Here is a 27,393-nt window from a genome sequence, read left to right as displayed (position 1 = left end):
AATGGCTATACACCTAGCATAGTAAATGTGTTCCTACTTCAATAGTGCATCAGTTTTATAAGCTCAGTATCATTAATTTGTGACAGATTACATGGCTGAATGTATTATGTACTTCCGTAAATAAGAGTTGCTAGGAGTACCATGTGCACAAGGTCTAGTGATACCACAAGGTAAGTGATCTGGGTCTCAAAAGATTCGGTGAAGTGAGACCAGAAGAAAGCATTATACAACAGAAGAACACAAGAAAAGGGTGCTATTACAGCAACCCAGCCTCCTACCAACTGGGATATTAACAACTACAATACTAAAATCTGCCATATAAACACTGTTTTCTCCAAGAAGCCCACTCTGAACCTTCACAATTCCTTCCCACTCTCACCTGGATAGGTCAGCTCTACTATCCTCTGACTCCCACGGACTCTTGTGCTTACCTGAACCATAACATATTGTACTGGAACTGCCTATCTTGTTGACTAGCCTGCACTACCCTATGAGCATCCTGAGATCAGAATCTATGTCCTGTTCATCTTCTGCCAACCTCTATTCATCTTCTACCTGGCCTAATTAGTATATAAATACCTAAACAAAACTAAATGAAATATAATTAAGTGATAAAAAGAAATGAGCTACAAAGCTACAAAAAGACATGGAAGTACTTTAAATACACATGTGAAAGAAGACCATCTGAAAAGGCCTCATATTCTATGATTCTAACTATATGACATTCTGGAAAAGTCAAAGCTATCAAGGCATTAGTGGTTGCCAGGAATTTGGGGAGGAAGGAGGGATGACTTTGTGAAACAAAGAGGATTAGAGGATTTTTAGGTAAATCAAATTACTCTGTAAGATACTATAACCATAGATACATGTCATTATACATTTGTCAAAACAAACGGAACCACAGAACAGACAACCCAAGAGTGACTTCAATATGAATTACAGGGACGCCTGGGTGGTTCAGTGGTTGAGCCCCTGCCTTCGGCCCAGGGCATGACCCTGGAGACCTGGGATCAAGTCCCACATTGGGCTCCCTGCATGGAGCCTGCTTCTCTCTCTCTCTCTCCCTCTCTCATAAAATCTTAAAAAAATATATGAATTACAGATTTTAGTTAATAATGTATCATGATTGGCCCATCAACTGCAATTAATGTACCTCATTAAGAAATTATAAGGGAAAGTGGAAGACAGGAGATATTTGGGAACTTTCTGTACTTCCCACTCAATTTTTCTTACGTCTATTACTTAAAAAAAGAATACAGTTTATTAGTCTCCACTAGTGAATTATTTATCTGATTCAAACAAGTAATTATGTCAAACAAGTAATTATGTTATTCTTCCAAACATCCATAAAATATGTCTTATTTTTCTTGCTTGTGGACTCTCTTTCCCAATGGGCAATGTTATTCACCTATGCTATTAAGAACTAGTCATAAAACCATCATCATAGTAATGACTGGATTAGGCAAAAATCCTCAGTGGATGCTAAATCCCAGGGGAGATTCTGATGAACAAGATATTTGTGTCTCCCCACTGACTGGCTACTAGTTACCAGGACAAAAGAACCAGTCATTATCAACTAGAGACACCGAACAACACCTTGAATGGGAGATCAAAATTAATTTCACCAATGAGAGGCAGATGGATAGTGTGCCAGGTGTGAAACCCTGAGAAAGATACAACAGTAACTGAATCACTGCAGCCAAGAATGCATACCTGGATCTAAGCAGAAGGAAACATTAGACAAACTCAGTATGCGAAATGTTAATTTTTTTTAAAAAGGACATATTCTTAAAAATGTAGATATCACAGAAGACAAAAACAAAAAACAAAAAACTATGTTCCAGATTAAAGGAGGCTAAAGAAAACATAACTAGATGCAATGCAAACTACTAAACTCTAAACTGGATTCTGTATGAAGGGGAAGAAATGCTATAAAGGGCACTGTTGGCTCCACTGGCAAAATTGAAAAACAGATGCCTGATCTTTCATTCCTCAAATGAGAAATGAGGTAACCAGGTAATGATAAAAAAAAAAAGGATCGGGTTATCTGATCCCACATAAAATCCATTTTCAAGCTTCTTCCCTACTGCTCATCCTTACAGAGTACCCCAACAAGTAGGTGCTTTCCCTTAGTTGAGTGTACACAGTATGCTTTAGTTTTTATTCCAGCAATAAACATAATTGTAGAGAAAGGGAAAATAAATTCATGTACCTCCCTGACCTGTAAATTTCTTATGAGCTTAACAAAGACAAAGACATATAATTTCCAGAACATATAATTTCTGGAACATAATTTCCAGAACTGAAACAAAATAAAATACAATTGACTCTTGAACAATGCAGGGGTTAGGGGTGCCAAAACCTCCTACCCTCTTCCCTGCGGTCAGAAATCCGTATATTAAGACTGACTCTTCAAAAAGCTAACTACTAATAGCCTCTGTTGGCCAGAAGCCTTACCAATAACATAAATACTCAATTAATACACATTCTGTATATGTATCATAGTATATATCACAATAAAGTCAGCTAGAGAAAATATTAAGAAAATCATAAAGAAAATACATTTATAGTAATATGTATTACTATACATACTATATATATAGTATATATATATATATACACTATATATACTATATATAAATCTCTATATATAAATCTAAAACTAAGTGGACCCACACAGTTCGAACCCCTGTTGTTCAAAGGCCAACTTGTGGTCCAAACTGCAGTATTTTTCTGTCACCTCAGGTATTCACTGCTAATAAGTGGCATTAAAAAAGATATACAGAGAGTCCTTTCAACTGACAAGTTCATCTTTAATAATCCATTTATACTACACCTAAGAAATTACAACCTTCTCTCATACTCATCCTCAAAAAGCTTTTAATAAAAATGAGTTAAGTCTGCTCTACACAAAATTTTATGACATACTTACAGTTTCACAAGTAAGACATCGGGTTTCATTTGTCAATGTTCCCTGAAAAATCTCATGAACCCACGTTGGGTCTGGTGTGCTGTTGTTGTTCTCACTGTCAATATTACCGTTAGGTAAACGGCCATTTTGTTTTTCTTGCTTTCTCTCTTCTTGTAAAATATCGGCAATTGTATTTAGAAGGTAATTTAAGAATTCATGGGCATCTTGTTGCATGTAGTTGTCAAAAAGTTCTAAAAATAAAAATATATTAGAGATTTACCTTAGAATTAGTAACTTCATTAAAACTAAACTTAAATATCTAGTATTCTATCAGAACTAAGTTCAACCGATTGGTATTGTTGGTCATATACAAGAAATAGATTACCTTTCACATAAAAGTATGACTAAACTGGGAGAAAATACAGATAAGATGAATGTGAATCCTCATTTTAAAGCAACAATACTAAGTAATCCACAAGAAAAGGGCAAAACAAATCCTATCCTAATACATATAATGGAATGAGGATATTATGGAAGAGATCAGAAACAATTGCTTTTTATTAGCTCATCTTATTATTCCACAAAGATTATAATATGGCAAGTTTATTTTTTTATGTATATATTTATTTGACACAGCAAGTTTTAAAACAGAAGCTAGACAACCTTTTGCAAATGCAAAGCCAATTTTGTAAGAGCTACACAGAAAGTCTGTTGAAATGATAATGACTGGGTCATGCCTTCTAGGGATTCAAAGGTGAGGCCTATAATCTAGGACTTTTCAAAGTGTCTCCAGGTGACCTTGATCTGCAGTAGGAATCAAAAAGGTATCACAAATTATCTATTCAAGCCAAATAATCTCTAAAATGTGAGATTTTACAACTCTATGAAATGTTCCCCTGTTAACTATACAAAATCAATGAATATACTGGAAAAACAGTCACTAACATGAAGGGCTTTATACCCTGCACCTGACATGACACAACCTAAAACTGAAAGGTAAAGATTTCATAGGCAGTATCCTCTTTGATCTTTTTAACACTCTGCGACACTGTTATTATCTTCCAAATGAGGGAACGGGATCAGAGAGGGAAAGTCATATTGCCAGGAAGTGGCAGGCCCAGGACACAAACCCGGCAGTCTGACTCCACAAGCTGCATACAGAAGAGCATCCCAGGGTGACCCACCCACACAAGGGCATCTGTGTCTTAGTCATCAAACCCATGGAGAAAATTACCTAGTCAGAAAATGTTTATCTTTAGATCCTCGATGCACATTTAATAAATTCCAGAAAGATTACAGTTAACATTTTTTTGAGTAAAATAATACAACTAGGAATAAAACTTATAGAAAGACTAATATTAAAAAAATTACATTTTAAAAGAGTTACAGTTATGACTGCATAAAATTAAGTTCTGTGCATTAGAAATCAATGAAAAAGTTTTTTAAAAAACTATTAAGGGCAGCCCCGGTGGCCCAGCGGTTTACTGCCACCTTCAGCACAGGGCATGATCCTGGAGACCTGGGATCGAGTCCCACGTCGGGCTCTCTGCGTGGAGCCTGCTCCTCCCTCTGCCTGTCTCTGCCTCTCTCTCTCTCTGTATCTCATGAGTAAATAAATAAAATCTTAAAAAAAAAAACTATTAACATTGTTAATACATAAAGAGCTTATATAAAAAGAAAATACAAAGTATGGAAGGGATGTGAAATCAACAATTTATAGAAGAAAAATTCAAAAGGTTAAGAAACATGGGAAAATGTTCAACCTCATGGTAATCAAAAAGGCCTTGATTTTCCAGCCTGTAAAATGGAATACCATCTTTCTTTGCAAACTTATTCTACAAACAGAATGGGAAAAAGTGAAGATGTGGATTTGGGCGGTGTATTCATAGAAAATAAAGAAATGATTTTAATCTTGGTGACAAAAAGACCTTTAAAAAGCATCAGATTTGGGATCCCTGGTGGCGCAGCAGTTTGGCTCCTGCTTTTGGCCCATGGCGCGATCCTGGAGACCCGGGATCGAGTCCCACGTTGGGCTCCCGGTGCATGGAGCCTGCTTCTCCCTCTGCCTGTGTCTCTGCCCCTCTCTTTCTCTCTCTCTCTCTCTCTCTCTCTCTGTGACTATCATAAGTAAATAAAAATTAAAAAAAAAAAAAGCATCAGATTAAGGTGCAGCTACTAGAGTAAGGCTGTCTGGATACCTATGATGGTTCTATTTTTAATTACCTACATGTCGCAGGCAATTTACTTAACCTCTTTCTTGGATTTGAAGTCAAATCCAGTAATATTAATGCAGTTAGAGCCACACTTCATTTCTCTGCTGTAAGCTTGTCCTGAGGGATGTGATTAGCCTTCAACAAACTCCTTATGTTACTTTTTAGAACAATAAAAGCCCTGAGTCCTAAGAGATACTGCATTAGCCTATGTGGACTTAACATATCTGATCTGTAATTTGGTCTTCTATGTGTCCAGTGCTTTTTGCCCATAAGGGATAGATCCAAGTATTGTAACACCATTCCCCATACCCCACACCCAGCAGAAGTACATGTGTCACTCCCAACACTGTGACACAGCCCACCCTTCCTGGCAGTCTACTCCATCTCCCTGAGACCAAGCCAAGTCATGCTCATAGCTCTTAGATGGTTCCACCCCACACAAGACCAGTCTAGGCCAATGCTGGGATAATTTAAGTCAATTCCCTCTCACCTTGCCTCTCAATGCAATAATCCTTCATCCCTGAAAATACTGATCCACTTCCCAAAACCACTCTCCCATCCTCTACTATTTTCATCCGTTTCTTGTTTCTCATTTCCTTCCTTATCCTTGGGTTTTTCTTCTTTCTCAACCCTTTCTGTTGTTTCCTCCAGAAACCACTTTCTTTTCTAAACTCCCCATCTCTTCAACTTTTGGCATTTTCTAGCTGGCTTCTGCCACTTCTAAATCAATTATACTTTCATTTGCATATGAAAATCCACCCTCAGTCAAAAAAGCTACCCTGAACCTCCTTCCTTCTGTGGTCATCTGCCAACTTCCCCTCACCTGCTGATTCATGGTCTCTTTGTCCATTCTGACTCCCTCACTAACCACACTTTAAAAGTGTCCAGGCAGCTTCTATAAATGCACATGACATCCTTAGAAGTCCCCTTTTCATCTCTCATGTATTCATCCATCCCCAGGCCACAAAATCTACAACCACCCAGGTCCACTAAAAACTAGAAGGAAATTATGCTCGAGTTGTTCAGGGGGCTCAAGGAAAGTACAAACAAATTGGAAAGTCAGGGAGAAATCTAAAAGGAAGGATAATGGGAGAGGACTGGTAAAAACAATTTATAAACACTCTAAGGGCCTAGCTTAAAGTGAGATGCAAACAATTCACTGCGATGGATCTCTATATGCTGGTTCAATGCCACAAACTAAGTAGGCTCTTTTCCACTGAAGTGTTTTATAACCGAAGTTTTCAAAGAATATATTTTTGCCATAAATATTGAAAATAAACTACAAAATTAAAATACCTAAGTAAAAAATTTTCTGGCTAATAAAAAGTCCCATTTTTCCTGTTGAATTATTTTAGCATCTATGCGTGTCTTTCAAAATAATTACTTTTTGTAAAGCAAAAATGTGCAAAAAAAATTTTTTTTAAACTTGAAACACTTTTTTTGGGATATTCTTCTAACACAGAACAATGACTTCACATTCACAGAGATACCTCAAATGACTTGAATGCTCTGGAAATGAGATGTAAAATAAACCAGAAAATACTCTTTAAGCATTTTGTTCAAAAATTTAAAATAATTTATAGTCCATTTTGCATAAATACAGTATGCTGAATGTGCCAGAATCTTGCTGTGCCTATGAGTAGCCAATATAGATTTTAAAAATTCAACCAGGACCACATAAACATCAAAACAACATCAACTGAGTGGCTGCAGACAATCTCTGTAAACTATTACATTTAATTTCTAAAATCTTGGTTTCCTTCTGGTTTGCTTTCTTCTTTGCTAAGTAGCACAATGGGAAAGGTGTTCTTCAAAGTTGCTTTGGTAAATTAAACAAAATCACTCATTCATTCACTCATTCATCAAGTATTTAGGAAGCACCTACTATGTGCCAGGAACTGGATTATGTGCTGGGAATACAATGGTGAGCAAAAACAAATGGGTTCCCTCCATCATGGAACTGACAGTCTAGTGGGAGAGACAGATAATTTCATTAATAAATGTATATATCAAAGGTATAAATTATTAAACTCCTAATATAGCTGTAACATTAATGCAAAAAAAAACAAACCCTAAATCAATGCTTTAAAATGTTATGTGTTCTTCACAACTCAGAAATAGCCTAGGTTTTATTACACAAAAAAATCTTTCATGCTCTTTTGGAGAAAAAGGATTAATGAATATGGGGAATTATTTACTCAAATCTACCTAAGAGGGGTTATTTGTGATTATTTCCTCACTTAAGGAAGACTAATACTTAAATATATACTTATATATTTATATTACTATCTCTTGATATCACCTGAAACATCACTGTGTACATACAGGTTTCTTGAGAATAAAGATCTTTTCTATCTCATTCACTGCTGTATCCCCAGCACTGAGAACAGTGCCTGCCACATATTTAGATGTGCTTGACATTTTATGAATGAATGAACAAGGTAATGAACGAATGAATGAACAACCTACCAAATGAACGACGGGGCTGAAATAGCTACGATGATATGAGAAGAATAAATCTGTCCCAAAACAACAGCATGAACCAAGTATGCTGCTAAGATTCAGTGAGTCAGAGTGCACACCTCCAAGTGCCAGCTAATGCATCTTTGAAGCCCACCTTAAATGACCCCAAGTTGAGTCAATGCTAGCACAGAATTAGATCATCGATCTATGTTTTCATTCTTCTAAAATAACAGAGTGCCTATAGGAAGTTAGTGTGAAAATAGAGGGCTTCATTTCTTACCTAGATTAGTGCAATAGCTTCCTGGCTGGTCTACCTGCTTGTACTCATGCTCCCCATGCCCACTCATTCCCACTGCCATGCCACTCAGCAGCCAGAGTGATCCCTTCCTAAAGCAGATCGAAACCTATCACCCACCTGGCTCAGCACCCTCCCATGGCTTGCCATGGCTTTCAAAATAACACCCAAGCTCCAGGCCTTGCCTTTTCTATCTTCATCGTACTCCATTCCAGCCACATTAATTTCCTTGTTGTCCTTCAAGCACTCAGGGCAGCTGCAATTTTAATTCTACCCTAGAATGATTTTGCCTCAGACATTCCAATGGCTTCTCACTTCAACTCTCTAACATATCAACTCCCTTTCCATGCCTTAACTTTTTTCATGGCGATAATACATTGTATTACATGACTGTTCATCTTACCCACTAGTTTCTGGCACTCAGCAGAAGCTAAATATATTATAGTTAATAAATTCAAACATTCAGCTGGTTTCCCATCATCAAAGATAACACACTTATGGAGCAAGTGTTATCACACTGTAAAAGTATACTATGCTACAGTTCTGATATGCTATGATTAGGTAACATGAATTAAAATTTTGAAAACAAAAATCCATTAATAAAATGAAAATAGATTCTTCCCAAGTAATATCAAAATGATTAGTTATATAAAGTAATAGTGGTTAACACAATTTGGAGCTAATATCTACTGAAAATATAAAACATGAATTTTACAGCATACCATGGATGAAAACTGATTTAAGAACAACAGTCCAACAGTGAAAGTTGGTGGAAATTCTGAAATGGGCAACATCCATTTGTTCCAGAAATAAAAAAATAAAATAAAAATAAAAAATAAATTAAAAAAAAAAACAACCAGCAAACATAATCTCAGAAGGAGAGTTTAAAGCAATGGATAGCCCATTAAATCCTCTTTAATTTGTATGCTCTCATCTACAAGTAAAAAATCAAAAAGTAAAACTATATTTCAAAACACACAAAAGTCAGCAATATCAAATATTAATCATGCTTTTCCATTAAATACTGTTTCCGAGATACAGAAAAATGAAATAAAACTATGAGAAGATAATTTGGAGTATTTATCCTGAAATCAGTTTCATTGAACAAAAGTTTTAAGAAGTCCATTGTGCATCAATTTACTGTCTAAACATAAAAATTTTCAGAAAATATTGATTAAAAAATAATAAACAGTGTAAAGACATCCCAGGTTTGACAAGCAAACATATAAAGCCACATATACATAGCTTTCAAAACACAGTAACTTGAGCTCAGTGTTCAGCATAACTTAATTTAAATTTAAAAAATCACTGCACACTTATAAGAAGAGATAGGACAGAGCTTGCTTCTTTCTCTTTCCCATGTGGGGACACAGCAAGAAGGCAGCCATCTGCAAACCAGGAAAAGAGCCTGTATCAGACACTGAAGCTGCCAGCACTTTACTCTTGGATTTCTCAGCCTCCAGAACTGTAAGAAACACAAGTCTATTGTTTAGGCCTCCCAATCTATAGTAGTTTTGTTACAGCAGCCCAAACTAAGAGCATATACAATATATTGAAGAATAAGGTCAAGGGGTGCCTGGGTGGCTCAACTGGTTAAGCGTTCAACTCTTCTGGCTCAGGTCATGATGGCAGAGTCGTGAGACCAGGCACTGCATTTGGGCCCTGCACCCAGCTCCACACTCAGCAGGGAGTCTACTTGAAATTCTCTCCTTTCTCTCCCTGTGCCCCTCCCACATGTATGCTTATGCGTGCTCTCTCTAAAATAAAGAAATCCTAAAAAAAAAAAAAAAAAAAAAAAGAATAAGGGTCAAGAAAAATGTACTATTAACTGAAAAAGAAAATAATGTGGCGGATGCCTTGGTGGCTCAGCGGTTGAGCATCTGCCTTTGGCTCAGGGCCTGATCCCGGAGTCCCGGGATAGAGTCCCACATCAGGCTCCCTGCATGGAGCCTGCTTCTTCCTCTGCCTGTGTCTCTGCCTCTCTCTCTGTGTCTCTTATGAATAAATAAATATTTTTTAAAAAGAATATGTATTTTGTGTTTCATGTTTTTGATGCTGAACATTGCTAAAATACAAAAAAAAAAAAAAATCACCAAGAAAGGATGGCATGTTCAATTACCACATACGTGAATTTTCTTCTAGGACAAAATTCTTGAAGTTTCATACCAATACACACAAAAAGACTGAGAGGACTTGGATCACTCAGCTACATTCTAGCAGAGCTGTATTTGGCATTCTTAAAAGTAGAAGATACTACACAGATCAATAATTTAAGAAAGTAAAGATGTTTAGCCTTTATAGGGAAAACACAAAAAGATGTATTTTTGTGAGCGAATGATTAACTGCTTTTTATCTGAATATGGTGGAAACGAACAAAATCTCTAACACGTGAATCAGATTCAAGAACAACAGCTTATCGCCATATTTTCTCAGTGTCTTCTTACATTTTGGGAAACTAGATATGATCCAGGTTTATCTCAATTCATGGGATAATGAACAATGCCAACTGAGTTAAGGAAAGGATTATTTAATGGTGTGTTTAATAACCAGTCTCAAAGACCTATCAAATCTTATTTCTGGGGGCATCTTTTGATAACAAATCAAACTAAAAACACCACTCAATTTTATTTCTACAATGATAAAAATGCCTAAATCAAACAAAACCCAGCATTCTACATGCTCCTTAAATCCCACTTAAATTTCTTGAGGTAACATACCACACTAGACAGAATATAGGATCTGGATGTCAGGAAGATGGGACAAGCCATTTTAAGTACTCTGAGATTCACTATCTCATGTAAAGTGAGGTAATAACATGACTTCAGGGTTTGCTATGCGCATTAGACGAAAAACATTTAGGGGAGAAAAAAGAAGTGAGGCTTAATCAGTAACTATTTTAAAAAGGAGGTGAGTGGAGTTAAAACCACCTACCCTAAGCCAAAAAGTTTTATTATTCTGGCTTTTCTCCTGAAGTATGACCCCTGGCAAGCTTTTTGGCTTCCACTCCTTGTATGGCTAAAATGGGGGAAATAACCTGCTCCCTAATTCAGGATAGTATATAAGGATCAAATAGGTTAATATACATAAAAGCATTACAAAAACTACAAATAACACGACGGGGGTGGGGGGGAACCCAACTTCACTCTGGATAGGAAAGCCAAGCAGGCACCAACAAAAAAAAAAAAAAAAAGGAAGAAAGAAGAAGAAAAAAGAAAAGAAGAAGAAGGAGGAGGAGGAGGAGGAGAAAGAGAAAGAGGAGGAGAAAGAGAAAGAGAAAGAGAAAGAGAAAGAGAGAAAAGAAAAGAAAAGAAAAGAAAAGAAAAGAAAAGAAAAGAAAAGAAAAGAAAAGAAAAGAAAGAAAACAAAACAAGTTATCATTTCTCATTTCCTGGCATACAGAATTTGGTCTTTGCAGAACATACTTCCAACATTAATCACACCTCCTATTAAATTACTGTGTGACTATCTCCTCACTAAACTGGTAGTACTTCCTTAAAGACAAGAACATCAACTTTGGTTTTCCAATGGCTAACATCCTTCAGGCTTGGAAGACGCTTGGTCAGTGCTTGATGAAATCTAATATGCTGTATTTACCCTTCCTGTTATGTGAAAATACATTCAGAAGTAGAAGAATTACCATTTTCCTTCCGTAATCTTGTTATGAACTTCTTAGGAGGAATCACCCCAACCTTCTTCTTCTGAGTCGCTATACTATGGAAGAGGTCTGCTAGGCAGGTAAGAAGGTTCTCCTTCTTCCTAGGTTGGCTCTTGTACGCTAGAACTTTTTCCCGAAATGGACGACAAAAATAAAGTGCTTGAAGAACTGAATTACAGTAGCAGGTATTCCCAAACTAGAATAGAAAAAAAAAAAATCTTGTTAAACTTGGGGCAACACATTTTCAAGAGAAAGAATTTCCATGTGTATAGTTAAGAAAACAGAAGGAAGGCAGTGAACTTATGATCCTCATAAATTAAAAGTCATCTGAGAGTAGAAATAATTACTCCGACTGCAAATTTGCCATCTTAACATTAAATGGATGCTCTAGGCATTGGCTTCAGGTTAAAACTGAAGGAAAAAATATGTAATAAATTTGGTTGTTATGAAAACTGACTTAAACTATACAGTTTAAACAGTGAGAATAGTTAAGGCTTAGAATTCTGTATAATTTCTTCTTCAATTTCCATTTGCTGCATTTTGGACCCTAAACATTTCATATATTATACATTTTAAAATAGAACTCTCAAAAATTATTTAAAAACCCCCACAAAACTGAGGTATTCTATCAGATTAAGTGCCATTCAAATATAAAAACAAGGGACCCCTGGGTGACTCAGTCAGTTGAGGGTCTGCCTTCAGCTCAGGTCAAGATCCCAGGGTCCTGGGATGGAGCCCGAATGGGACTTTCCTGCTCAGCAGAATTTGCTCTTCCCTCTACCTCTGATCCTCTTCCCCTGCTCATGCTCTCGAGCTCTCTGTCGAATAAAAAACCTTTTATTAACAGTAACAAACACCAAAAATTAAAAAGTGAAGTAAAATGAGATCCTCTGAACTGTTAAAAATTTTCAATGTGCCAGCATGACCACCACTGAAATGCTGTGATGCCCAGTCACATCACTTGTGATCTATTACAAACAGACTTCAGGTGCATTCAATCCTCAACTACTAACCAACTTCCTACTGGCCATGTGATCTGGAGTGTGTAACTACAGCTTCCTGAACTTCAACTTCCTCCTCTTTAATAATGGGGAAAAATAATATCGCCTTATGAGAAAATGACACACATTTTGGCAACATTTATTGTCTTCCTTTTCCCTTCCCATTAATAGATACTGGCTCCCAAAGCCGGCTGATAAAACATCCAAGAGTTGATCGATGAAGACTTGGGGAGACTTTGAAAGTATAAAAAAAGGAAAGAGGGCAATTTTCACAGCACTACCTGCAATGATGTCACATACTACCTAAAAAGTTAGGCAGAAAAGACTGTTTTAAGAATGGGCAATATAGGGGCACCTGGGTGGCCCTGCTGGTTATGCGCCAGATTCTTAGTTTCTGCTTGGTGGTGATCTCATCGTCATCTTGGGCCATGGATCAAGCCCCAACTCAGGCTCTGCACTCAGCGCATAAGAGATTCTCTCTCTCTCCCTCTCCCTCTGTCTCTCCACTACCACCTTCCCACTCATACACACACTCTCTAAAAATGAATAAATAAATCTTTTTAAAAAGGGGCAATGTCAAACACATATCCACAGACATGTCCGTGTTTGCTTATATTTAAAAACTAATAAAAATGGTTATTTATGGAGAAAGTGGAGAGGAATCAAGGTACATTTTTAAAAGCATTTGCTTTGCACTGGTTTTTTTTTTTTTTTTTAAGTAAGTTAAATCGAAAAGATCTCAGAGGAAAAAAAGAAATTCCTAAAGCTGAAAGGAAACAGAGATCAGCGAAACCTAAATGTTTATCTAGTCCACTGGAGAATTACACAAAAAATTAGTTTGAGCAACTTTAAAACACAGAATTTTTACTATACATGCCTACTGAAACAGTCTGAGAATAAAAAAAGAAATCTTAAATGCATTCAGTAATCACATTGTTAGAACTAATTAATTGACACTGTTATTTTGAAATTACTATATATTTTTGTAGGACAAAGCAAGCAAAGAATTACGTTAATATCCTTAGGAACCCAAACTGTTAATGCAAAAGAAAAAAGACACAATAATTAAGGTAAGAGTAAAAGCCCTATAAACTTAAATTGGAATCTGAAGTATCAGTATAAGCTCATGTCTTTTTATAAGTGTGTGTGTGTTTTCAACTTCTATCCACCAAAAAGACCTAGCAAGCAGCCCCAAATTTCCTGGCACACTGACTGTAATCTCAAAAAACCATTTTCCCACAAAAAGGAACTAGGATGCCTTGCAGATATGGCTACACTAGGTCTGGGACAGGAAATATACAAATGCAGATTAGCCGAAAATACCTCTTTATGTGGATTCAAGAGCCAACTTTCATCAAAAAGAAATACTGTGATTGATAAAAAGCACATCAACTACATAAAAATTTATGAATAATGACTTTTTAAAAACCCTTCATTAGTCTTCACGGAAATTATAAACTAATATATAAAGGGAAAGCGTCAAAGTTTTGTCTTCCTTTTTTTTTTGGAGAGCGAGAGAGAGCATGAGCATGGGGTGGGATGGGATGGGTAGGGGCAGAGTGAGAGAATCCCAAGCAGGCCCATATCCAGCGTGGAGCCAGACTTGGGGCTTAATCCCATGATCCTGAAACCATGATCTGAGCCAAAATCAAGAGTCGAATGCTTAACCAACTGAGCTACCCACACGTCCCTTATCTTGTCTTTCTTATAAGAATAGTATTTCAGAGGGAACTAAATAGTTGATGAAGAAGTACTAGCTTATAGCATAATTCCAGCTAATAAATTCAGAAGAAATGACTGTAAACAATGGATTAGGCAATAATTAATTATCAATGAACACCAAAGCATTAAAGCCTGATCGGGAACTTTTAAAATGACCTGAACACCAGGTGCATTCCAACATCATTAAAAATAAACCACCACACTGTATGTCTCTTGTAGAAATATGTAGCAATTCTTATGAAGTATTCTTGTTTTAAAAAACAAAACTACTAAATTTTAATCAAGTGTCTGGACATACCTACCAATTTACAAGATATTCAAGGAAAGAGAAATGAGTTAAACAATACTATAAAAAGGAATAGAACATGAGGCCCAGCGAGGATACCTGATTTTTACATTCATATTGCTGGCCAGAGCCAAGAAGTGGTTCATAAAAACAGATGCTTTAAAGACTTTCCAGAGAAATGCTAAAAAAAAAAAGCAGATGATAAGCAGATGATCCACTGATACTATAGATAAATATAACTATGGATACTTTAATAAAGCCTATCCAGGGGCTAAGGTACACCTGCAGTAGAACCTACAATATTACAAAAATTAATCTATCAATTACTCAATATTAGTCTAAAAAATACTAGTATTTGTATCACAGTCTAATGACACTAATGACTGACTATGCCTCTGTCAATTAAAGAGAAGACTCAATCTCCATAATTTGGACATTTTTTTTTGGAGAATAAGCAATAGGGACTCTAATGACTTACACAGAGTAGGTAAAAACTAAAGATAGCATCTCACAGGACATTAGAAAAATTTATAATAAAGCTTGACCAACTTATAAAAAAAGAAACAAGTGGGATAAGCTAAGGAAACAGGGAGTCTATTACATTGTACAGAATGCTGGAAGGTAGCCTCTCGCTCATCTTCTGAATATAAAACAACAGGTAAAATTGTAATTAATTCTTTGAGGTCTTCTCTGATCCTGCACTTATCTTCATCAATCCCATTAAAGAAAAATTAAAGATTGAAACTACTACAACTTCTCCAGAATAAGCAATCACTTTCAATCTTATTCATAACTCTGAAACTTTTCTCTTCAGCTTCTCTGATAGTAATTTACTTTCAAATTCCTAAAACCTAAAAATATATCTTTCTTGTGTGTCGCTTTCATGCAAAAGATTATCTGGAATGATTTCCCCCACATTCTTGTTTACAAATGTTCAATTTCTAAAAAAGACATTGCTTTAGGGTTGAAGTCTACCCTGTATCTTCTCAGCTTTTCTGAAGATCAAAGGTATAACCAGGTTTAAAATCAGGAGAAATAAATTTTAAAAAGCTGCTACCCTCAAGGTCTGACCATTGATTTTTCAGTTGCCTATTGAACACAATGACCTGTGCTGCTTTCTGTAACACCATTTTTTCCTAGTTTTAAAATAAATGCCTCCTCCACAAATATTTATTATATCCTCATCACTAAGATCATTTTTGAGCACACATCCCTAATGTGCTACATTACATAAAGTATACTTTTATAAAATGTAAAATTTATATACATAAAAATATACACTAGATCCAGTTAGCCTTTAAACAATGTGGGAGTTGGGGGAGCTGACTCCTCACAAAGTCAAAAGTCAGCATGTAACTTTCAATTTCCCAAAAACTTTACTAAGACTACTGTTGACCAGAAGCCTTATTAATAACAATCAACTCATATTTTGTATCTTATATGTATTATATACTGTATTCTTATAATAAAGTAGGCTAAAGAAAATGCTATTAAATCATGAGAAAAAATATATATAATACTATACTGTATTTATAACCCTACCCAAAATGCATATAGATAGACCTGGGCAGCTCAAACCCATGTTGTTCAACAGTCAACTGTAAAACAAATGTCATGAAGACAAAGTAAATACTTAAAATTTTTATCTTACTTAGATTGATTTTATTTTTACTAAAAATTATTCATATTTGAGAGCAATGAAGATGAGTAGGCCTTCTGGTAAACTGGGGTTATAGATTTTTAATACTCGGATTGATAGTCTGAGAAGCAACTAGAGTACCAGAGAAACTAAGTGCACAGGCTCTGAAACCGACTGTCTAGGTTCAAGTCTGGTTCCGTATCCGGGCTTGAGAAATTACTAAACCACTCTGTTCATTCATCTGCTTCCTCATCTGTAAATGGGGTTTATAATACAGTGCCCACCTTCTAAAATTTTGTAAAGAATTAAATAATCCATATGAAGCACTAACAACAGTTCCCAGGACTTTATCACTGCATTATTATTTTTGAAACCATCTTTTTAAGTCATCTGTCCATTTAGAAAAGTTAGATGAACTGAAATTAAATCATATAATTTATAAATCTACATTGAAATGATAATAGTTTGCAACCGCATAAATGAGTAAGAGCTGGTTATACTGTCAACTCTGGTGCTACAGAACTTGAAGTACCATAAGACCACTTCACACAGAGTATGGATACCAGTATCACACATTTATTAAGAATTAGGAAGGCTGGGGCATCTGGATGGCTCAGTGGGTTGAGCGTCTGACTCTTGATTTTGACTCTGATCATAATCTCCGGATGGAGATCCCAGGGGATGGATAGGGCCGTACACTCAGCAGGGAGTCTGCTTGAGATTCCCTCCGTCTCCCTCTGTCCCCCCAACCCACTGCTCGTGCTTTCTCTCTATAAAATGAGTAAATAAATCTTTTTAAAAAAGAATTTCTAAGGCTTATCTCTCATTTTTAGTTAAAAATAAACAATAACAACTCTGTATTTCTCCCCATACTCTAATTTGTTCATCCTACATACATCATTTGGAGACTACAAGTGTTTACCAACATTATGTTAACAGTATTGCCTTCAAAAGATGTTGTAAAATGTTTAAACGCTCCACTGTCTGCTATGCTGATAATGATGATGCCTGTCCTGTGGACATTCCCTTCTAAGGGAAGACCCTCTTCTTCCCCTACCACAGTATGTTTAGTGGCCCTGTTTTTTAACACTATACCCCACATTCCCCTACCCACCATTCTCACTACAACCAAGTGGACCTAATCTAAAAGTGCCCTTCCATATACTTCATATACTCCACAGTCCCATCATTCCTTATAGAAAGTGAGTTCTCTACATAAATTCTATAGGCTTGTCAATCACAGAACCTTTTATAGACCCTGCCACAAGGTCGGAGCACTTGATCCAACCTCAGCAGAGTACTTGGGACAGACTTCTTTTGTAAGGTCTAATATGAACATTCTCTGGGATCGCTGATAATACAACCCTCAAGCAGCCTATGGCCATCAGGTGGAGAGAAACTAAATGAGAATGAATCAACACAAATGAAAACAGAACCAAGAGACATATAATCAACTTTATAACCCACAAATGGAGAGAAAGTTTTGTTTTTATTTGTCTCTCTCTCCTTCATAATAGCTCCTATTCCCTGAATCCAGAATTCTACCCAATGAGACTACTAGCAATTCAGGTTTAAAAGCCTTTTGAAAGATGGTCTAGAAACACAACTGTTATTTTATAACAGATTTTAGGAAAAAGCACATTCCACAGTGTAGCCTCAAAAATAGATTTATTGAGGCCACATATCTGTTGGCACCTACTATATTAGAAAACTATACAGAACCATATAATAAAACAAAGGGGAAAGGCCATTAAAAAAATGCAGGCTGCACAAAAGGTAGGAAAGAGAAACTAACTGAAATCACTCCTTTTCTCTCAACTTTACTAAAATAAGTACTCACTAGCTACAAGATATAAGGGGAAAAGGGCAACCTGGTTCATCAGATTAAACCAATTCATTTTCAAAGAATTTAGCTGACCCTATAAAGAGCTGACATTTAAGTAGGATATTCTGCTGCAAGAGAAAGCTTCCAAAAGGCTCCCTTACCTACTTGAGACAGCTGTTGAACCCCAAACCACACTAGTATTTCTCCTCTTTGCTTTTCAATAACATTAGAAATATTAAAGCATTCACAAGAGTTAAACCAATAGAAAACTTGCATTCTGTATTACTCAAAGTACAGTGACAGACATGAGAACCATTGAGAGTGAACGGCCATAAAAACTATCATTTGTGAAAATATTCTAAGAAAAAGATAGCTACAACTAAAAATAATGGAAAATAGCTTGTATTAACAATGTTGAGAGTAACCTCTATGCTGAATTTTCTGCTTGTTAATCAAACTGTGGTCTTCTTCTGTCCATTTAAAAAAAAAAAAAAAAAAAAAGGCTGATTTTCTAACTGCCCAAATACATGTATTATTTCCCAAAGGCAAGTGATAGTGAATGACTATGCCACATTCCAGTCACAAAAAGGGTCCAGACAGGCAGGTCTAATAGGAACTCTCCTAAGTGTAAGCTTTTTGTTAAAAGCAATTAAAATGAACTTTGGAAATGCACACTTAGCTAAGAACAGACTGATAAGAAGAAAATACATCTGTGCCTCACTTAACAAAATCCAATGCTGGAAAAGGTAAACCATAGAGCTTCTTAAGCAGTTACATTCCAGTGTTGTTTCAATAATCATTACCTGACAGGTACAGAGAGGGGGAAAAAATGTTAAAATGTTCATCTCTGAATTGAGGGTACTTAGTACCCTCAAAGCTCCACCCTTCACTTTTTAAGAGACTCCTATAAATAGTGTGATAACTCCATAAATTTTTTTAAAAAGGAAGAAAGGTGAAGGGAAACAAAGAGAGAGAGTGATGATATTTTAAGAGCTGAAAAATAAGACCTATAGAAAAAGGTTAACAGTACAGAAACCAGCTACAAGGTAGCCTGAAAGTCTAAATCACAGAAAAAGTTAATCACTATACTATGCTCAGCTGCATGTACACTCTGACCACCAATTAATTTCTCAATATAATTCAGTTGTTCATCAATCTATCATATCTGGAGCCCTGGCTACCTTAGAGATCTCAATTCTTCATCATAATAACTAGGCACAGAGATCAGAAACTACATTTCTACCTACCAAATGAGTCTCTGGAAGGGATAAAGACAAAGCTTCCTCTAATGGTCTCTTATTAACTTCACTCCCTCCCGCTTCTCTTGGGTTTTACTAAATCTCAGTCAGCTTCAGGGAGAAGCACAAATACTACCCTATTAATTTGGATTGATCCATGGGGAGTAATAAAAATAAAACCTTCTTAGAAATCTTTTTTTTTTTTTTAACACAATTGGCACTGGTATCCTGAAAGTGATATATCAGAGGAAAAAAAATAACGTAACAGCAGGAAAAAATAGACTTTTAGAACTCATTTTATAATAAGATTTTCTCTAGCATGTTGTTTTAGTTGTTCTGAAGGTCAAACAACAACCTTCAATATATAAAATACTCCAGTGCTGAAGAAAATGGACTCTTCTGAGACACTATCAACGAGCACACCCTTCCTACAATTCAAGACACACATTAGCTTTAGAGCATGAACCAAAGTAAGGGTGGGAGTCACAGGGAAGTAGTTTATGAGAGTGAAGCAGCTGGGGTTTGGCCACTGCCAGAAGTTACACAAGGCTTCTGATCACTAGACAACTGGGTACGTAAGTATAAACATTTTAAATATCTGAGGTAGAGGTCAGATCATGTTAAGCAAGGGAAATTAAAGATATTCAATTAACTCCCCTTCTCCCCACAAAACACCAATGATAGTGAAAGAATAAATTAAGCAAAAATTAAAAGGCAAAAAAAATGGGGGGTAGGGGTAGAGGAGTACACCTAAAAAACACAGGTATGGCTGTCAAGCCTTTAAAAGGGTCATTTAGACACCTAGATATGTAACCTTTCTTTCAACCACAGGTTTAGTTTCCCAGAAGCTGCACCTGCAAGGGAGAGTGTGATTCAAGAGCCCTTGAGGACAGCATCAAGGCATGGAACAGAGAACAGAGGGCTCAACAAAACTCTGAACCAAGCCACCCCAAGACTGAAACTGAAGAAGCCTACCCTCTTCCCCCACTTCTGGCACCAAGTAACAGTCCCAGAGGAGATGCTCCCGCCACTGCTTTTGGAGGGTGGTGGGGGAGGAGGTGAAACTATTACTAAAGCCTGCTGCCAAGGACATGGAAAAATAAAGCAATGGTTAATTCCATACCGGGAGAATGGGCAGGGATGGTGGTAGGAGAGAGTTTCTTACCTACCATAACAGGAAGTTAGGAGACTGTTTTTAATAGCAGCATAGCCACTTTATTTAGAATGTAGGGGTAGATTCCAGGAAAAATAGCCAGCAGAGGAATGCAGCCTCCTCTGAGGAGGGGCACTGTGGATTCTGTTACAAGCTTCATACTCCCAAGCTGACTTCCAGGGCAAGGGGAAACACCCATATCACTTAAACCACTTTCCTCAAATCGCACAAGAAATCCATCTCATACGTCACAATCTCATACGTCGCAAGTAACACACTGGTGTGTTCAATGGAACTTAGTCACCTGTATTATCACCTCTCTATATGTGGTTTAAAACCCTCACCATGGATCTACCTAACAGCACAGTACAACATAGATCTATGGTGTGCACCAATGATTCAGAAAAGAGTTAAAAATTCTAAAGAAAGTTCTTTCAAAGTTTAAATGATGTATAATTACTAGAACTACCTCCACAAGGACTGGGGATGTATCTTTTTCCTAAATTTTGCACTCATATATCTATACTAGTTGAACAATGCCAGAAGTGGATAAATACAGACACATAAAGGCATTTATAAAAGTTTATTTATTATACTTGTACATTCGGATCACTTACATTTAGACATTTACAGAATTCTCAAAGATTTAGGAGATCATTTGGTACAAGCCATACAAAATTTTGGCTATGAAAAATTCTAACACAAAATAGGAAAAATCAGGCTGTCAGGTCAGAAACTGTTCTAAAGCTCTTAAGACCTCAGGCAACTTTGTTTCCCTTCCATTGAAAAGAGAATTTCAAAACAAATTTCTTGACATTAAGTCTACTGATACAAATACACAATACTCTTAAAAACTCTTTCCAGTGATACTGGTGAAGGCTAAATACCAATTGATACTTACATTGACTAATCCAAAATAGTGCTCATTGACTGGAAACTGTTCTGGACCAATCTCTTTCTCTAATGCCGAGGCATTGGCGCCCTATAAAATAAAATAAAAAATAAAAAAAAACAAATTTTAGTATTTGTAGTGTTTCCATAAAATTTTCAGTTACATAGGCATTATAGAGACATCCTTTAAAAAACTATGTTTCGGGATCCCTGGGTGGCGCAGCGGTTTGGCGCCTGCCTTTGGCCCAGGGCGCGATCCTGGAGACCCGGGATCGAATCCCACATCGGGCTCCCGGTGCATGGAGCCTGCTTCTCCCTCTGCCTGTGTCTCTGCCTCTCTCTCTCTCTGTGACTATTATAAAGAAATAAAAATTAAAAAAAAATAAAAAAAAAAAAAAAAAAAAAAAAATAAAAAACTATGTTTCCTCTAACTCCCTAACATTACTGAAAGAAAAAAAAAAAGGATGACAGTGAAGAACAAAGGATTTTTTTTTTAAGATTTTATTTATTCATGAGAGAGAGAGAGAGAGACAGACAGACAGACACACAGGCAGAGGGAGAAGCAGGCTCCATGCAGGGAGCCTGACATGGGACTCGATCCCGATCCAGGTCTCCAGGATCACACCCCGGGGCTGAAGGCGGCGCTAAACCACTGGGCCACTTGGGCTGCCCAAGAACAAAGGATTTTAATAATATGACTAAAAACTAGTTCACAAGAATTTCCTCAGGAAACCAAAGCATGGATGGAGAAATTATATCTATAATGTGTTACTTTTTTCCTAGGTAATGGATTAAAACTGCTGCTGCATCATGTACTGTAACAGGAGAGCTGAAACCAAGAATGTAGATATTCAGTGACCAAACAATTCTCTGGAGGTATATGCCTGAAAAATCCCCATATGGAACCCAACGTGCCAAGAATGTTGTGTGAGGTAGCACTGACGACTGCATGGCTGACAACCATCTAGAGAGTCTGTGTTTTATACACAACAACATACTATGCAGAGTCAGCATAATGGAATTAAATTTACATACAAAAGCATGACTACTTCTCAAAAACATGTTAAAAAAAAAGAAAAAAATGAGATTAACCACATATGTTAAAAAAAAAGCACACGGCAAATGGGCTGAAGAATGTACATTAAGCATACTTGAGTGCATGCTGAAAGAGGCCTGGGACATGAAACTGCGAGTGAAGGACAAAAAAGGAAAAAACTAAAATGAAGCCGAACGAAAGAAGGGCCTTGCCCAGAAAACAAATCGTGTGTCCTGGTCTCGGGAATACAATTGACTCAACTCTCTGCACTGAGGTTTGAAAATAAAGTGAAGGCTGGGGGCAGGCGTGAGGGTGGGGTGCCCCCATGCACTGGCACATGACACTAAATGGTCTCTAAACACAGCTAGAAAGGAAAATGACACAACTCTGAAAACATGAGAATTCTAGATGTGTTTACTTGAAAATTCCCAAGAAAACATATCACCAGATACATAAAACTGATATGGTATTACTCACAACATACCTCAAAACCACTCTGCAGAGTTATACACAAGACAACACGCACACTATGCCTCTCCAAGTCACCGACATGAGGTTCACACCACCTCCGTGCTCAGCCCACTCCTGTTGTTTCCTGACTGAGCTCCACTCCTGGACTTGGGAAGCCCAACCTTTGTTAGACAACATATCCTCAATTTCCTGATTATAAGTACTGATTAAAGGGACCTGGTGGATTGGTGGCCCAATTCTACCAAAACAAGATATTTCCTCTAATGTCCTCCAGCCATCCAGCATGTGTATATAAACATGATACTGCCTTTATTTTTAATTTCAGACTTATTTTAGGTTTTTTACAAAACCTTGATATAACTGCTAATATTTATACCTAATTTGGCCTTCCGCCGTTTTATACCAACATCAAATTCAATTATTATAGTGACTTCAAGATCTACTGGAGAAATCTGTCTTGGTGGGAACATGGCAAGCCCCACTTCCCATCCCTGCCACCTCAAGTTATCATGTCACAAAATTTTCTCCCATACATTGAAAGGTATCAATGAACTCCAATGTTTACCACCTACTATAAGGATTCAAACAGATATTAGTTTATTCAAATAAGTATTACCCCTTCCCCACAACAGGGAAGAGGATGAGGGAGGGAATGGGGGAGGAGGAAGAGAAAGAAAATACAACCTTATTATATCTATTTATGTGGAACAGTAAGATTCCAATACACATAACTCAGGAAAGTATTTCTGGCTTTTAGGATGAACAGAGTAACATGTGAATATTCTCTCTCTAGTATAATACCAAACATACCACAGACCATGTATTCTGTCCATCCCAGAGGACCCAATTAGCCCCCTATACATCATATACTTTCATGCACTGCTTAGATCCTCTAGCTGCCCTGCATCCTCAAGGTAATTTGACTATGGATCAAATTATTAGCATCTCTGCACCTCAGTTTCCTAACTGTAAAAGGAAAATATCACCAAATACTCCATAGGATAGGTACAAATGAATGGAATGAATGGAATTTAAACCTCTGTAAAAGCATCTGGCACTGCCTGTTACATAAGCTAAACAGGTGTCCCATGAATGTTGGTTCCCTTCTCAAAAGTCTGAAGGAGAAATGAGATAGCCATCACCAAAAAAACTGATCTCCTCACTCTGGGCAATTCCACCAAGCGGCCCAGTACAGTCAAGTCACTGTACTCCCCAAAAGGCTAACAATAAAGCGAAACCACAATCCAATCAGAGGTGTGGGAAGACTTCACTCTGAAGTGTGATAAAATGGAAACTGCCACAAACCCTATTCATTTAACCCTTCTGATTTAAGAAGCTTCATTTGCAAAATAAAAGGGTCAATCTCCTCACTGATTTTCAAAAACCCAAGCTCCAAGTTTATGTGTTGGGTTTTCAAGTAATCCTTTGCCTAAATTAAGGTTTTCACAGTTACGTATGTTTAGAAAATTAAGACTCGGTAATTTTTGAAGTCTCTTCTAATTCAACATTTTAACATTACCAATCACTTTCACCAATATTTCTGAGGACATTTACTATATAACACAAAACTCCATGGAAGTCCAAATCAAACAATTAATGCCCAAAACACAATTCAACAGGGAGAGATTATAGCAATAGATGGAGTAAGGATAGCAGCTCCAAACAGAAAGTACAAAGAGAGAATGGAATTTACTTTAGGACCATTCTAAATTAAAGTACAGCATAGTAACATATACCTTACCATGATAATGATGCTGTATAGCAGACTCTGTGAATGTGCAGGAGGATATTTCCTATGGCATGAATTCAAGATTTTCAGCAGAAACAATCGAAGTGCATCTCTACTTCTGGCTGAATGCTAACTACAAAGGCAAAGAGCAACTACGGAATTCAGTTTCTGATGACTGGTTTTCAACGCTAGAGTTAGATATAGCTGGGGAAAAACAGCCATCAAGCCAAAAGTTGGCTGTATAATTTTTAGTATCTTTACAAGAGTTCTCAATGTCATCCCTTGAAGATTTGGTGAAGGCTGACAAACTCTATCATGTCAAATAAGGGACAACCAAGCACTCTTCAAATTTAAATTGACCCCAATATCCGATAGTAATGGCTCTGAACAATTCTCCATCTCTACACTTGAGAAATATGATCCTACTACAATTAACAGGGGTTATTAAATCAGTGATTTTTTTACCAGGATAAAGGAAAGAAATGGTGGCATGCTCAGGTAAGAATTTCTGCTCCAAAGCTTTGATAGGTATCAGAATTCAACTGTGTTGTAGGAGTATGTGACACAGGGAGAAGGAAGAAGACACTCTTTTTTAATTGTTCTGTCTCTATTTTTATAACTTACACAAAAGATTATTTAGACTCAGTATCTATTACTAGAGAATTCATCTTAAAGAAGCAATTAGGTATTCATGACTCTCTTGATGAAAACAAGATGGATGAATTTTAATATTAAAAAAATAGTAATTGATGGAGCTAGTGAGAAAATGAGGAATCTGCAGAAAACAAAAACCAAAATGATGGGAGCACACTGGGAGATATGGCAATGCCAAAGAGGTTTCATTTCACACTGAGGGTATTTGTCAACATGAGTGACCTTTACACTCTTTTCTGGCAGCTGAATGAAATGGAGTGCAGGGAACAAAAACAAGACGAAAGGAAGGCCAACAGAAGACCTGAGCTTGAAAAAAGACCTGGATCTTCATGTCAGGGTGAGCAAGAAATAATCCTGTACCACAGAGGAGGCAGCAAGGAAACATGCCTGACATGTCCTTGGCACTGAGGATGGAGGATAGCTTCCAAAAATTCATAACCCCAAGTTGACCCTCATGAAAAACTATAACCCAAATCCACGCAAGCTGTATCATCCTAAACAAAACCGCCCAAGCAGATAATGTAATTCAAAGAGACCCTGAGTTGATGGTGCCCTCTTTACCCCACAACTAGCAGAATTACAAACTAGCTCTGGAAGTTGAAATTAATCCACCCCACCAAAAATTCCCACAAATAAAACTCCAACAGATTTGAGTTCACAATCAAAACTCATATACACACACACACAAAACAATAGGAAAATAAAGCACTATGAATAAAAGCCAGCAGAAGACGACAGTAGAATTGGACTCTCAAGATATTAAATATCAGAATTATTTAAGACACAATATAAAACAAATGTGCTGGAATCCCTGGATGGCTCAGCGGTTTAGCACCTGCCTTCGGCCCAGGGTGTGATCCTGGAGTCCCGGGATCGAGTCCCACATCGGGCTCCCTACATGGAGCCTGCTTCTCCCTCTGCCTGTGTCTTTGCCTCTCTCTCTCTGCGTCTCTCATGAATAAATAAATAAAATCTTTTAACAACAACAACAAAAAACAAATGTGCCAAGAAACAACAATTGCTTGATCATAAGAACAAAGAGAAGACTCTAAAGCCTAAGCAGATTTTTAAAAAGAACCAAATCAAACTTCTAAATATAAACATTATAATAATTGAAACTAAAAACTCAATGATAACTATGGAAGGCAGTAACAAAAATTAGAAGCTGGGAAGAAGTAGGGATGAAAGAGCAAAGCACAGAGGATTTTTAGGGCAGTGACAATATTCTCTAAAATACTAAAATGATTGTTCAGAATGTATACCGACAGTAAACAATAACACAAACTATGGACTTTAGGTGATCATGATGTTTCAAGGTAGTTCATCAGTTACGACAAATATACCAGTCTGGTGGGGGATGCTGATAATAAGGGAAGCTATTTATGCACACGTAGGGGCAGGGCTATACAGGAAATCGCTGCACTACCTCTCAAAAAGAAAGAGTCTTAGTAAGATAAATTAATTGAGTCAGAAAAAAGAAAAAACTCAATGGCTGTGCCTAAGAAACAAGATTCATAGTGGGTAATACTTAATAAGTATATACAACCCTGAGATCAAGACCTGAGCTCAGATCAAGAGTTGGACGCTTAACTGACTGAGCCACCCAGGCACCCCTAGGTAGTATTTTTTAGTCAATATAATGCTAGTAATTCAAACTGACATTTTATTAAAAATAGGAAATGTTTTACGGAAAATATTTCATGGAAGAATGAGTCAGTTGTGGAGCTGCTGTAGTGAGACCACGGTACACTATTATGGCACTGACCTAGCAAAGCTACAGACGTAAGTCTGGTCCTGGCCTTGCCACTAACTAGGTGTAACAACTTGAGGCAAAATGCATCTCTCTCTGGACCTCGGTTATCTCGGATGTAAGACCTCAAAATCTATAGTACTTCCCATCCCCACATGTCTAGTAATGTGTGAATCTATTGGTTCTTGTGATCTCATTAAGACATTAAGGAAAAACAGGTGGATAATCTATTAAAGGTCAAACATTAAATTCTGAATAAAAGGACATATTATCACATCCTCAGAAACACTCATCCAATCCAAGAATTTGCAAGCCATGAAGTGCCTCCTTAAACCTACCTACTATGAATTCTTAGAAAGTACAGCAACTTTCTTTTTCATGACAAAAAAATAACCATCCAAGTGAAAGAAGAGTAAGCTGAAACTATAAGGATGCCTTTGATCTATCATTTTGAAGATACC

General features: G+C 36.9%; 1 protein-coding gene across 8 annotated transcripts in view; it reads right to left on the bottom strand.

Annotated features, from left to right (window-relative positions):
• Positions 1 to 27,393, bottom strand: part of USP12 (ubiquitin specific peptidase 12) — a 145,832-nt gene that overhangs the window by 18,845 nt on the left and 99,594 nt on the right. For 6 of the 8 annotated variants that reach the window (XM_049100979.1, XM_025462642.3, XM_035715950.2 and 3 more), the window contains exons 2-4: positions 21,303 to 21,383; positions 11,520 to 11,733; positions 2,933 to 3,162 (exon numbers count right to left, since the gene is read on the bottom strand). In XM_049100979.1, the coding sequence (XP_048956936.1) occupies positions 2,933 to 3,162; positions 11,520 to 11,733; positions 21,303 to 21,383 (525 nt within the window). Of the gene's footprint in view, positions 1 to 2,932; positions 3,163 to 7,009; positions 7,093 to 11,519; positions 11,734 to 21,302; positions 21,384 to 24,540; positions 24,658 to 27,393 lie in introns of those variants that run through there. The other 2 variants (XM_025462644.3, XM_025462643.3) reach the window with 2 other exon arrangements.

This window comes from Canis lupus, chromosome 25 (genome assembly GCF_003254725.2).
Source record: "Canis lupus dingo isolate Sandy chromosome 25, ASM325472v2, whole genome shotgun sequence".
NCBI classification, from domain to species: Eukaryota; Metazoa; Chordata; class Mammalia; order Carnivora; family Canidae; genus Canis; species Canis lupus.
The sequence above is the reverse complement of the archived record's forward strand: the minus strand, read 5'-3'. Positions and strand labels throughout refer to the sequence as shown.